Here is a 14,896-nt window from a genome sequence, read left to right on the forward strand (position 1 = left end):
CCAGCCCCTCCCAATGCATGGCACTGATGCACCCCCCAGGCTCTGTGCTGTACCTGATGGGCAGTGAGGGGTCTCCAGCATCCCACCAGTCCTTGGGGGGGCTGATGTACATGCACCACAGCTCCCAGCTGTACCCATGGGCAGAGTTTTCATAACGCTGCACCTCAAAGTTGTCCTGCTTGATGTTGTCTATGGAGGGAAGAATGACCCTTCTCCTGTTCTCCTGAATTCGGGAAAGCACCGGCTCAGCCCTGAGTGGTAAAAGAAGAAAAGAGCAGGAATTAACTGTTAATTTATTCCATAATTTGCAGAGGGACACTGCTGCACACAAGCTGTACAATACAGCTTGTACACTTTAATGGGGGTAAGAAAACAGGCAACCTTGTCACCATTCAGTAAACTAAAGGGAATCATGTGGACTCCATGCTCCCATTCACAAGTGGCATCACAGCAGAACCCAGCCTAAGGAGCTGGGAAGTGTCACAAGGCTCCTGGCAGGGTAAGGGAGTGACCCCAGATTGCAGCACACCAGCACCCAGCAATCCCACCAAGAGGCGAAGTGTTTGTGCTATCAGGTCAGAGTCCTGTGTCCTGTTCTGGACACCCCAACATAAAAGGACACAGAGCTCGTGGAAGGTGTCCAGAGCAGAGCCAGCGAAATGCTCAGAGGGCTGAGTAGCTCCCTGGGAAGCCAGGCTGAGGGATTGGGGTTGTTCAGCCTGGAGAAGAGGAGGCTCCCAGGTGAGCTCAGAGCAACCTTCCAATATCTGAAGGGGCTTCAAGAAAGCTGAAGGAGGGCTTTGGACATGGGGGGGTAGGGAGAGGACAAGGGAAATGGGTTAAAACTTGAAGAGGGGAGATTTAGGTTAGATATTCAGAAAGAATTCTTTCTTGTGATGCTGGTAAGAGACTAGCCCAGCTTGCCCAAGGAAGCTGTGGATGCCCCATCCCTGGCAGTGTCTCAGCCCAGGCTGGATGGGACTTGGAGCACCCAGGGCTGGTGGAAGGGGTCCCTGCCCGTGCAGGGGGTTGGAACTGGATGATCTTCAAAGGTCCCTTCCAACCCAAACCACCCTGGGACTCCGCAATTTCTGAAAGGTTTGCCAAGCTCTGTCAGTCACAGGGGAGGTGTTGCAAGAAGCTTCAGCATTCCCACATGATGGGATATCCCACCTGGACACGTGCCTTGCAGGGAGTAGCCAGTGGAGCACAGAGGCCGAGTGCTGCGTGTGCAGCTCAGGAGCTCTGGGGAGTTTTCATGCTCTCCTACACAACTCACACAAAAACCCATGGACCAGCTGAAGCTTTCAGCACAAAGACAGGACTATTTTAATAACCAAGGCATTAAGCTGTGGAAATAAATTGAAGCCTCTGAAACTGGACGTTATCTTTTTCCTGCAGAGCTGATACACCATGTTTTCTCTGGTATGCTGGTTTAAAAACCAAAACAAACTCCTTTTTATAAAATAACAATTCCATATTCTAAACTTTTTAGTTTTCAGCTTTGTCCATGTTTTTAAGCTGAATTTTCCTGACATCTTTACTAAGGTAGCAAATAAATCAGACAATGCAGGGGACAGTTTTGCAGCATGGACTGAGTGTAGAGCCAGGAGTGACTTAAACAAAGTCCTCAATGACCACCTGGAGATTCTTCCCATTCAAGAACACCAGCCCATCAAAGGAAATAGGCTCCAGATGGACAAGGAAGAGTTAGCTCATTCCACAACAGGTACCTAAGGTGTGGAGCACCTTTGCCCAAGGTGGATACTTAAAGTTTACACGGGGTCAATAAACAACTGGAAAAAAGAGACAAGAAGTGAGGATTGTGAAACACATCCACACTGTGTCTGCTTCCCATCTGCAAACTGCTGGGCTTTGGTAGCACACTCTGAAGAAATATCACAGGGGTTAGCCCTGCCTCTACATGATTTCCTGAGCTTCTGACTATGGTTAGTGACACAAGAAGGAGCTAGGCAGGCCCTTGGTTTGCTGCAACACAGCTGCTCTCAGGTACTTGTGTTTCACCTGGATGGTTACCCATCCAGGGTATGGGTGAAGCAGTGATGTGCATTTGCAGGGAAATGCACAGATTCCTGTGCTGTCATGCACAGGTGGACATCAAGCATGAAACCATCATCTTCAGGCTGGGAAACCTGGCTCAAAAACTTCCTTCTGTAATGCAAGGCCACAAAGGGTGTGCTTTGTTTAAACAATGCTTTAACTACTCCAGACTTCTTCGAAATCAAAAAATAAAAGCAAACACATCCCTGGGCAGAACAGGAAAAAATCCTGAAAACAAGACTAACTGAAGAGTCTTTTTCACCTTGGGACACAGTTCAAGGACTCTATAGCTACAAAACTCACCCAAATGTGTCTGATCAGGGGGTGTGCTCAGCTCAGGAGCCACAGACTGTCCTGGGCCCAGGCTGCCAATCCCAGGAGCAATCTGCACTCCTGGTGCCTCCAGACACAGCAGCAGGGATGTAACACCAGAGCAAGTCAAGCTCAAGCTGCAGAAGAGCTCACTCTCCACCCCTAGAAAAGCTGTTTCAAGAGCTCAGTAAATGGGAGCTTTCTCTATATCTCAATAAAATCAGGTGTGAGGATGCAAGGACCTGAAGAGGAGAATATTTAGCTGGGAACAGAGATATCGGTATAAGAAACGTCTCAAAGACACCCTTCAGCTGCATTGTCACTACAAATATGGTAAATCAATCACCGTGCTGAACTCTGCTTCCAGCTGCTAAAGCATCTTTTCTTGCAGATATTACTCTCCATACAAATTTTTCACAAGTTAGCTTCTTTGTATCCACTCTTCCAAACGTGGCCTCTTTATTTTTTACATTTGACTAGAGAAAAAAAACATTAAAAATAACGCTCAGGCTCATTTTATGATCTAAACTCACTCTTAAGCCACTTGAACTCAAATGTTGTGAATTTGTCTAAAAAAAATCCTTGTGAAACAATCCTTTTGCTTCTTCTGTACCTCTGCACTTATTCTCAGCTGCAGAAGAAACAAATTGGTTCAAAGCACCTGAGCCTTCCCCAGTGGGACACAGCTGCAAAGAGTAAAGGAAGTAGGAAACACTTGCTCTTTGAATCCTTGCTGCCTGGCCTTTCAACTTAGAGAAATCACTTCTTGAGTGGGAAATCAACCTGAAAAGTAAAAATAGGGTGTGGGGGGAATTGTGCACATACAAAGGAGGGAATAGAAAATTATTTCAGAAAACACAGGCAAGGGAAGGTTTTCTTTGTCTTCCCATCAGATCTCAGCAGTGGCCACCCAGTACAGAAGGCAGACAGGATCAATAAACCAGAGGACTTGTTTGCAAACGCATCCTTACAAAGCAATGGGCTGTCCCTTTACTGCGTCACACACACAGACACTCTCACCAAGACCTTGAGGCTGAGCACCTACCAGCCAGCAGTGAATTCCACATGGGCATCAAAAAATCCAGTGATCTGGCCAGTGGCAGCTTTCCAGCCTTCAATCCGAGCTCGGATGAGTCCTTCCCTCTTCTGGTTGCGCACAACCTTCACCAGCCCCGGGTACCGCTTGTTGACGTATTCCTCTAATGGTGCCTTCAGCTCCTCTAGAGAACAAGTGCCAGAGAAGGCATTGAAAGGGTGCAACAGTTTTCACCTAAAAGAAACTCACTTTATTGTCAATACAAATAGAACTTACTGGAAGCAAACACCTCTAGATGACGTTGGGAGGAATAGAATAATTTGGAGACACTCAGTGCAGATTTTTAGCAGACCATCTGAGAGTGGACTGCCCATAACCCTTACAGAGGAACTGAAGGTTGACAAAGATGCTACTATGGGAAACTAAGGAACCCATAGAGGCAAAAAACCCCAGCTAGACTGCCATGCAATACCCGGGTATCACCCTGCTGAAAGACAAGAACAGAAAGCAGTGACCTGTGCATACCAGTCAGAATACCAGTCTGAATGTCTGATGGAGATTTAAGCTGAATGGATTACTCAAAATACTGCAAAACCCATTTGAGGTAACTTAAACTACATATCATTTTTATTCAGCCTCATTACTACAGCCTTGGCATTTGCCTCTTTGTTTTCCAAGCAAAAGAGTATACAGCAAGTCTCATCTGCTGGGAAAAAAAAAAAAAAAAAAAGAAAAAAGGATTATCTGTTCCCTTCCCTTCCATGCCTTCTTCCAAACACATAAAATGTGCTTTCTTCAGCCTGCCTTTTTGAGATGGCTCACCTCCCAAATTCATTTCCCCAAAGTCTCATTTCTCTCTTACGCTGAAGAAGGAATAAAAAGAATAAAGTAAATGAGCCCCTTCCTCAATTCAAAGCATCTGCATCACATACATACATAACTCAGCAAATTCCATTTCATGCTGAGCCACTCAGAGAAAAAACAATATTTTATGGAGAAAACAACTCTTCCAAATGGTTTTAAGGAGACAGAAACAGATTTTTCTGACAGATGAAAATCCACAAGCATGGCACCAGCATCTCAAGGGTTTTTTTATCAGGAAGTCATTAATGACCATGACACTACAGGTAAGGCTGACCAATTAAAACAACTTTTAAATTATTTTTATCTCAGTTGAAGGAAAACAGGAAAAATCCTTATGGGTAATGTTTATGCCACTCAAAGGAGAGCCCAGCTGTAGTGAAGCAGACTGGTTGTAACACCACTGTCTCAAAGGCAGTGAAGGGTAAAGCTTCAGCAGTTCCTATGCCCACCACACTGTGGAACATGTGGCTCATCAGAAAGTCCCTGGGGAGCCACAGCCACATCCTCCTTCTTTTTGAAAAGATGCTGGATGCCAAAAAGTGAAAAAGTGATCTGCAGAGAGCCCAAAGGGCAATACAGCACCCACGTGAACATGGGAACCAGCACGAGGTGAGCATGGAGAGCACATGGAGCAGATGCCTGTGACTGGCATCATCACACTCCACACACCAGCCCATTCCAAGTACCCCTCTCCTGGCCACAGCACATGCTACAAGCACCCCTGCTGGGCTGCTACCCAACTGGAGAGACACTTGGCAGAGACAAAACCACTAACCAGACATGGGAAATGTGCTTCCAGACCCACTCTCCACTAAGGTCTCCCTGTACAGCCTTGCACAGATTTTGGAGCTTTGCTACCTGCCTTCCCTCCCAGCCTAGCTCAGTCCACAGCTGATGCCTTTTGGGTAAGAAATCCCTTTTCTTACCCAAGTGCTTGTGCAAGCACTAACAGAGAGGACAGCTGCACATCTGTGCTGGCCTTTGCCAGTCTCTTGCCCTCCCAAGCTGGTTTGCAGCTGTGGGAGGAGGGCCCAGAGCAGGGCAACTGCTGAGCCCTGTTTTGGTATTGCAAGATGTACACTTGGCACTCAAGTGGGCATCCAGCCAGCAGAGACAGGGATGGGATGGGCTTTCTATTTTGCTTCTCAGTACATCCAGAAGTGCAAGTGTGGAAAATCCAGTATCAGAAATCAAATATCAGTCTCTGGGAACCAGGTAATCAAGAGAATGGTTTGGGCTGGATGGACCTCAAAGTTCATCCAGTCCCATCCCTCTGCCATGGGCAGTGGACACCTCCCACTAGACCAGGTTTCTCCAAGCTCCATCCAGCCTGGCTTGGACACTCCAGGGGGGAGCACAGAATCACAGAAAGTGAGGGGTTGGGAGGGACCTCAAAAGATCAAGCCCAACCCCCCCCTGTCAGAGCAGGATCACCTACAGCAGGACACACAGGAACACATCCAGGTAGGTTTTTAATGTCTCCAGGGCAGGAGACTCCACAACCTCCCTGGAAAGCCTGGGCCAGAGCTCTGTCACCCTCACAGTGAAAAAATTCTTCCTAATATTTATACAGAACTGCCCATGCTCCAGCTTATAACCACTGCCCCTTGTCCTGTTGTTGGTCACCCTGAGAAAAGTTCCACTCCTTTCACATCTTGGTCGCTCTGTGCTGGACTCTCTCAAGCAGTTCCCTGTTCTTGAACTGAGGGGCCCAAAACTGGACACAATATTCCAGATGTGGCCTCACCAGGGCGAAGTAGAGGGGGAGGAGAACCTCTCTCAATCTACCGACCACCCTCCTTCTAATGCACCCCAGGATGCCACTGGCTTCCTTGGCCACCAGGACACATTGTTGGCTCATGGGCATCCTTCCATTTCCCAGCATCCCCAGGTCCCTTTCCCCTGTGCTGCTCTCCAACCTATACTGCTACCTGGGGTTGTTCTTTCCCAGATGCAAGTCTTTACACTTGTCCTTGTTGCAATTCATTAAATTTCTCCCTCCTGCAGAATTCCTGTTCAAGTACCAAGCCAGCCTTGGTGCAGGTCTCCCCTGGGCAATGAGCAGGACAGATGTGACCATGCTGTGGAAAGGCCAGCAGTGGAAAAGCCAGCACCAGCACAGCTGCACTTCCAGAGTTTTTAATTCAAATCATTTGAAGTCATTCCTGATTTTACCCTGTGTTTTCCTGCCCTCAGCAGTTGCTTCCTTGAATGCCATTACTGCAGCAGGAACACCACTGGCAGCAGCTCTGACAGGTGCTGTCAGATGGCGAGGTTTTGGGCTGAGGACACAGCTGCTGCATTAAGGTCAGTAGCAGCAAAGCTTTTCATCTGTCATCTTAGCTTAAGAAATGTTTCATCCCCAACTGCTGTATCTTTGCAGCACATCCCAGAGCTGTAATAGGAAGGTTGGGAGGTACCGAGCAGTACACCAGGAATTAAATGACTTGCACTAACAGGGAGCTTTTGCCTAAGGGAGGCAGCTTTCACACAGTCCAGCAACCTGGCTGTTGGAGCTGCTATTTTCAGATCTTCATGCAAACTACAGCAGGGGAAAAGCATCTTCCAGGTCAAGTAACTTGCTGCCATTCTCCTCCCCTCTGCCTGGCAAAAGGTCACAGTGGTGCCTTCAGCCCTCCAGCTCTCTCCTGAAAATGAGAACATCCCCTAGATGCTGATAGTCAGCTCCACGTTCATCAGCTGGTTCCCCAGCTCACCTTCATCCTTCTTAACCAAAGCACTACTGATGGAGGTGAGCCACACCACCAGTGATTTTACCCCAACTAAGCACTGCAACTGAATCTACAGGCTTCTTTCTCTGCCATGCCCTATGCACTGCCATGCACTGGAATCCCCCCTTCCCCTCCCATGAATGCATCCTTTGAGGAAGCCTCAGAGCACACCACATCATTCCCAAGTCATGTCCATTAAGTATCCAAACAATATTTGCTTATGGAGGTATTTATATGTCTGGCCTTTACCATTGCACAATTACTTCCAGGAAAGATGTGCAGAGAGAAACCTTGCTGAAAATGCCACCAGGTCTGATTTCTAGCCTGCCTTGTGTTCTCCATCTATCCATTTTGATCTTCACTGAAGGGCAAGTCCAGGGAACTAGACTGCAATAGACCTGTTACTCTATTTAAAAAACCCATCTGCCAGCTGCAAATATATCTATTACAAAGTATTTTGTCACCTACATGAGCTTTCTGGAAAACAGGCATGCCAGAGAAACTGAACCACCTGATGCCACTAGAAGTAATCATGTCACAGACATGAGCCCAGAAGCAACCACAGGAACATCCACTGCTCAGTGCCCCACATCACAAATCATGCTCAGAGCTCCCAGTTCCCCTTGAAGTCCCCAGACCTGCAGATGTGAACTGCCTGGTGCCACACAAAGAAAGAAGCCAACAGCACCAGAGGTGTTCAGGGAACTACCAACAGCACACAATCAGCATCCAACAATACCCAGATACTGAATAACACCTCTTGTACACCCCTAAAAAAAACATCATTGTGTTTGCCAGGCTGAGCTGGGTGGGAAAAGTGTACAGAGCCCATGGCTGTTATCATAACACTGACACCTGGAGGACAGGATCTGGGGCTGGGAGTGTTCCAGTGCCACAGGGGACACCCCTGTCCCACACTCCTGCCTCCCTGAAACACTAAAGCCATTGTGGACTGAAATTCTGCAGCGAGAACTCACAAAGGGAACTCCTTCAATGGACACTTAACAGATAGGGGAATTTCTGCAGTGAGGCTGAGAGTTGAGTAAGTCTCTGAAGCTTTTGATGTTTGCTTGCAAATATGGAAGGGGAAACTGTGAAAAGGGGAGAAGGTGCAATTCTCATCAGGGGTTCCTGATGAGGCAAAGCTGGTCCTACTAAGTACATCTGGCTGCAAGTCTCTGGTTCATTTGGTTTCTCAAAAGCCAAAGAGAGAGAACCCAAGGTTTGCTGCTCTACTCCACACCTTGGCAGGGCCTGAAAGCCTCAGACCTTGACCATCACTGGAACATCACCATTTAAGCTGCAATGAAGCAACCCACCTTGAGTCTGAGCAACAAAGAGGCACCTGGGCTGGACCAGCACCTCCGAAAAGCTGAGATATGACTCAGCTTCTTGCAGTTCTCTTAAAACCTCCCTCTAAATGCAAAGGCAGAGGAAAGACAAGCCAGCAAGCTCCCAGGGGAGTGTACACAAACCACTGCTGTTGCTGTTGAAATGAGCTGCAAAACAAGACAGCCATACATCAAGTCCCAGCTAATACATTACACAGAGGTAAATTACAACCCGTAGCATGTTTCCCAGCTCCTCTAAGCAGTCTTTTATCCAAAGGTTTTCTTTTATACCAAGAGGTTTGCTTTTCAAAGAGATATTATCCCAGATTAAAAACACTAAAAAGACAGACAGCAAAAAGAAAAAGCAGGTGATGATTAAGCAGCAGACTCAAAGTGTGCAGCTGTGAGATAACATAACATCTCAGGGGCACCTGGCTGTACCCCTCCAACAACCTAGGAAATGTGTTATCACTCAGAAACACAGCCTACACACTGGCTTTGTAATTACACCCCTGCAACAAGCACAAGCAAAACCAGCCTACAAAATGAAGTCCTTATGAAGTATAAAGTGCAGCTCAAGGGAGAAAGGGGTTCAAACTACAACTCCCCAAGCTTTTTCCTTCAAGAGAGTTTTTTTCCTCCAGTATAATGCATCAGTATCTTTCATCTATTTACAGCTCAGATATAAAGTCAGAATGAATGTGTTTATTAACTTCTAATTTCTCATTGCATGCCTCTGGGCTGCATGGTGCTGTTGTACATACCACGTTACAGGAAAGCTGAGAGCAAGAAGTGTCCATTGAGTCTTCAGAACCAGTTTCAGTCTGAAAGCACACCACAAGGTTTTGATTGTGTCTGAGTAACTGGTTACCAAAGGCAAAGCAGCAGTCAGGCCTGCCCCAGTATGCTGTTCTTACCTCCACCCCTGGGACTAATTTTACAACTTGAAGTTGACTTGGCAATCCCAGGGGCCTTTTATTATCTGTTCTGGGAACATGCTGTTTCTTCCATTACCCAGACAAGCTGTATTTCCTCTTCACATCTGTGTAAATTGCTCTCTGACAAAACTTACCCAGCAACCCCACAAGCACACAAGCCCCCAGCCCCAGACTTTCATCAGCCTTTCCCTGAAGCTGCTTCTGGTAGACCACAAGGCTGTGACTCAGATACTGGTCAGAGCCACTGCCCTCTGAAGGTCAGCTTGCTTTCAAGTTTATAAAACTGAGCCCCCAAAGGCTTTGCCCAGGCTACAGCAACATGCTGCACACCCACAGAAATGGTCCCTCAAACACACAAGGCTGCTCACAGAGACTGATCCAATCTCCTCTTCTTCAATCACAGCCATCAAAGTTATACCTGTACAACCTCATCCCCTGCTCAACACCAGTGCTCAGTCCTCCAGGATCCATCTCTAAATCTTAAAGCAAATGACAAACTATTTCCCTGTAACTCTTCTCCTGTAGAAGCCACATCCATATATTGCAATAACTTTGTAATATTCAAAGCACTGTCTATATGATGTTGCTATTGCTGCTCACAATTATATCCTTGCCATTAATGTCATTCCCATTAATAATTCTTTGCTGTCATGGAAGCTCCTTGATATTACACCAACTGAATGCATGAGTCCCAAGGATGCTTTCTGGTATGCATTATCTCTTTTATACAAGAAAAGTAGATTATTACAAACTTGGGAGGATCTCTCCATAAACATCTGCCAAGTTACCTCATTATCTTCTTCCAAATCAGTCCCTTAAAAATCTCATTTGTCATGATGCTTAAAAAGGCTCAGCAGCATAGTGGTGACATGGCAAACAAACCTTGCCAGTTAACAGCATCCCCTTGCCCCAACACCCAGGCTCCTCATACACTTCTTCTGCAGGGTTTTTGAGGACAGAGCCACTTGGGTGTTCAGGGGTGGTATAACCCATCAGTAGGGACCTTGGCTGCTCACAGTTCTGATGCAACCAGTGCATCCTCTTGGTGGGATCCCAAGTACATGTTGCCTATGTGTGAGAGGAGGTTGGGATTCTCCCACCTCCTGCACATGATGTATGAATTTGTCCCTCAATTTGGGTCATCTACCTGCACCTCTCTACCTGGATAGGAGCCACACGGTGCTCTAACACAGCCCAGACAGCTTGGTCAGCCTGTAAAAATGGGCAAGAAGTCCTTTAGCACACTACAAATTTGGTCACCTGCCTTGCTACCATTTTGACACCCTGCCACCATCCAGCCACACCACCAGACCTCCCCACCACTGGCCCAGCCCTTACAGCAAACAGCCAGGGAAGACAGCCTTGCAAACTCAGCAGCAGATAAAGAGATCTCCTTCTGCATCCTGGCTGCCAGCTGCAGGCTCAGCCATGAAGGGGAGAAATGATGCTTTTTAAAAGGATTCATTTCATTGTCCTGTGCCTTTCAGTAGCATCTCCAGAGTACTTGACTCAACATAGCCTCCATGCTGCATACTGAATGCTGGGTGGAACATGGTTTTAGAAATATTTTTCTTTGTGTGTGGCAATGGGTAGAGAAGCTCAATAATTATTACCACTGGGTCCTCTTTTAAAGAGTGCTCACTGATACAGTAGAATCCGGAGAAGCAGCATCTCATTTTGAACCCTTTAAGTACAGGGGCAGTGCTAAATACTGCAGTGACAGATCACCTGCACCCTAGCCAGCTCCAAAACCCTTCCAGCTCTGAAATTCCATGGCTCCAGTGGTGCACATCATCCTAGCTTTTGCACCACAGCTGCTGTGATTTCCATCAGCTGAGAAGCTGCCCTCCTCTTTCTTTTACTGGTAATTATAATTCATCAGTTTTCTATGGTGCTCATTACTGTGGTATTTGAGCATCTATTTTTACAGGCTTGAGTAGCTTGCTGCCATCTCATCTCACAGCAGACAGACAAGCAACCTTTCAGGCTCCCTCTGGAAATGAGCTGTTCCCCTTGCACCCCCTCCATGTTATTCCCTTTTGATCACAGCATCCACAGCTCACATCTGCTATTTTTTAAAAATAAAATTAAAAGCATGCAGTACAAATAAAATGGCAGAAATCAAAATAACTTAACTATTTGCTGCTCTTCACAAAGAATTTAAATACCCTGACAACATTATCAAACTGTATCTTGGGAAAACAAGCCTTGGAGGACTCAGAGTCTGAAAATGCTTCCACATGAAAGTACCTTCTGCAGCTTGTGCTATCACACAACAGGGAGGATATCCCACACGGGAAGATGCTGCAGCAGTGACTGAGAGCTGGCTGAACCAAATGACTTGATCAGGTTGGTTGGGTGTTTCCTCTTCTTCCTCTTTACTTATCCATCTCATATAAAAAATGTAATAGAAGAGCAAGAAGGGCCTCTACAGGGTCCCAGACAGTTATAAAGCCTGGGATGTCACTTTACAGATAGGGAAACTGAGGCACACACAGAGAAAACAACTCATTTAACACCACTGCAAGGGGCCAAAGCAGAATAGTTCACTAGGCTCCCAGGGTCTCATTCCTCAGCTTCATAAAAAATTTTTAAAGGAGCATCTCTGTAACAATCAAAGTGTTGTCATTAGAAACAGGGATACACCTGAAACCAGAAATTCTGGATGCTCTTGTGAAGAGAAAAGTAAGATGGCTGACTGGTTTCCTTTAGATTTCTAGCTTTCAACTACAACTTCAAACAATAATTATCTCAGAATTTAACTCTGGGTTGATCTAGCCTCTTTTTTGCTAGAGAAGCTGGAGAAAACTAGAATGCCAGCCAGCACCCAGCACCCACCCCCCTCCCACCACATGCCTCCCAGCAGGGTCACCATTCCCCCAAAGAAGAATGACTCCAGCGTTGAGATTTTTAAGAAGTGAAATGGTGGTGAGCTCTGAGCTCCCAGCACTGCTAACCTTCATCACTGTTGTCATCCACCAGGATAATCTCCTTCAGGAGGTGAGCTGGAGTGTGGTTCACCGCGCTGTGCACCGATCGCAGGATAACCGAGAGTGCTTCATTGACGAAGATGAAGATGATGGAGATCTGGGGTAGGTCCTTGCCATATTTCAGCTCTTTGCACCTGTAGCATTAAGGACAGAGAGAGGCAGGGTCAGCAGAGCACAGTGCTTCGAGTCAGGCACACCTTTAACACAGAGTATGAGATGCTGCTTGACATCCCACAGCTCTGCACTGCCAGGTTTTCTGGCTGCCCATGCTTCATTGCAGCTGTGCTGTCAAAAAAGAGGTAGCAGGGTCAGAGAGCACCCTCTGGGCTCAGAAAACATCATGGGCAGGGGTCAAATCCAGAGTCTGCTTCTCTGGGGTTGTGTTTGCATGTTGTGTACACATGTTTGCGGGTACAGGACAAAAAGGAGCCTCCAGAGTGGAGAAAATGGCTTTAACTTTTCAAGTGAACTCCACATTCCAGCTCTAAGATTAATAGCTGCTCAGAAATGAGCTTTGTTCTTAAATGGCACTTAAGAATTTTCTTCCTATTTGCTTTGGAAGGAATTGAATACAAAATGACCCTCGGTTAAATAGGTTTAATAAATGTTTTATCTCTCTTTGCAGATACTTCTGAACACATTCCTGCCACTGAAGTATCCCAGCAGAGCATTGCTGTGAACTGCTGGTTTGGTACTTCATAGCAAGGATAGGTTAAAACCAATAACTTGTGATAACCTCTCTGGGTTTCAGGAGTAATTGCTTAACTAGAGATGGTTTTGTGGCTGGGTATCTGCTTAGACACATTCCTGTGTATCAAAGCAAGGCAGAAGTGGAAGGAGCCCCCAGGTCACCTACCAGCCAGCAACACCCCTGGCAAGCCACAGGTTCCTGTTACATTGATCCACCAGACTTTGAGCCCCAGGACAACCTTAGAGCAGAACCATGGCAGCTCTAAGGGGAAGAGGTCCCCCCAGGTAACCACAGCTTGCCCAGGAGCACACTTTGTCCCCAAAGGTACACGGGTGCTGTTCTAATGCTACACTTGATCCTAACCCAAAACCAGATCGTAATAAAGTCTTCAGAGGATGCTAACAGGCTATGTCTGTAGCTACTTCAAACAATTTCATCCAACTCTCCAGCTTTCCCTACAATAAATAAGTGTGAGGGAAGAAGAGCTTCCTGCTCCCTCCCAGCATTCATGACAGATTAGACATGCAACATTAGGAGTGTTCACAGAATTACAATGAGCATTTACCACTTAAATCCTGCCAAGAGAAGCAAAGAAAGACCAAAGACAGGAACAACATCTCAGCATCACTTCAAGCTCATTGACCCCCCAACAATGACTCTGTATTTAATTGTACTGGGTGTTTCTCCAGCAACAGCAACCATTCTTCAGACTCCAAAATGAGACCTGGGAGACAAGGACTTTCAGAGAATGACAGTTCCTTGTGAATCTTCTGTAGTTAAACAAATATGCTGGATAAAAGCACGGTTGTATTTCTTGATTTAACTATCACCTACCCTAAAGCAAGCCAAGCTCTCTACAGGAGGGAAAGTACCAAATGGTAAAAAGGATCTTCCAAAGGGAAGATCTCTCTTTAAAATCAGTGAACAGTCATGATGGGCTAAAGTGACAACTGACCCTGAAATCCAGCCACAAAAGTCAAACTAAACTGACTCTGAGATTAAAACCCTGCTTTTGATATACATTGATATCTGCTAAGCTGAAGAGAAGGTGGTCACAGGAGCAAGAGTATTTCCTTTTAATCATTGCACACCTCTGGGCAGCCTTCCCCCGGGGCACACTTCAGGGGGGATAAAGAGCTCAGCGTGTGATACAAAGAGGTTTGGAGGAAAATCCAAACTGAGCCCTTTGAGGTTCATCTCCTGCTTATTCACATTCCCCCTGCACCACTCTTATCACACTTCTCCTTCCCTGACTGCTAAGGACAGGCAAAAAGATATAGGGAGAAGAGATAAGTCCAGGGAAGGAGTGGGCACCCCCATTGTTCATATGCAAAAAGCTCTGATTCTCTGAGGACAAGCCAGGGAGAGAGGGAGGCAAAGGCTCTGCATAAACACCACTCTCTCCAGTGGCTTTGGTTGCAGCCACAGGAGAGAAGAGGGCAGCAATTTAAAACCAAATAAACCTCAAGTTTGTCCCTCACACGGGTGGGCTCCCTTCTCTCTACAAAGAGCAGCTGGGCTGGGGGATGCTCTCTGCCCACAGCAACATCAGGTCCTTCAGGCTCCATCCCTGTGGTTCATTCCCAACAAGTTGACAGGTCAAGAAAGACTGGTACAAGCAAGCAGGAAAACAACTACTGCTCCCAGGAAAACAGCAACTGCTCCCAGCATGTCCCAAGCCAGGCAGGGGGAAAAAAAGAGGGCAGGGAGGAAGATATGCTTGAACTAAACCATAATTAGAAGGGCCAGAGGAGAACTTGTTTGAAACAGCAAGAGTAAGGAGTATAGGAGATGGGAAGTAATGGGGGAGGGATGTGGGGACAATTCCCAGCAATTCATGGGCTACCAAACCACACCTGAGAGATACCTTGCCCCTCTGCCCACAGCTGATGGACTTCTGGCAAGAAAGCATTTGGCTGCTTGCCAAGGTAGTACCTTCCA

The 14,896-nt window shown here is 46.6% G+C and overlaps 1 protein-coding gene across 1 annotated transcript in view; it reads right to left on the minus strand.

Moving 5' to 3' along the window:
- The window catches only part of GALNT17 (polypeptide N-acetylgalactosaminyltransferase 17), a 216,371-nt gene that overhangs the window by 126,423 nt on the left and 75,052 nt on the right, over window positions 1–14,896 (minus strand). The window contains exons 3-5 of the mRNA XM_008501930.2: window positions 12,232–12,398; window positions 3,419–3,593; window positions 54–251 (exon numbers count right to left, since the gene is read on the minus strand). Coding sequence (XP_008500152.1) covers window positions 54–251; window positions 3,419–3,593; window positions 12,232–12,398 — 540 coding nt within the window. The remainder of the gene's footprint in view (window positions 1–53; window positions 252–3,418; window positions 3,594–12,231; window positions 12,399–14,896) is intronic.

The sequence above is a fragment of the Calypte anna genome, chromosome 19 (genome assembly GCF_003957555.1).
Source record: "Calypte anna isolate BGI_N300 chromosome 19, bCalAnn1_v1.p, whole genome shotgun sequence".
NCBI classification, from domain to species: Eukaryota; Metazoa; Chordata; class Aves; order Apodiformes; family Trochilidae; genus Calypte; species Calypte anna.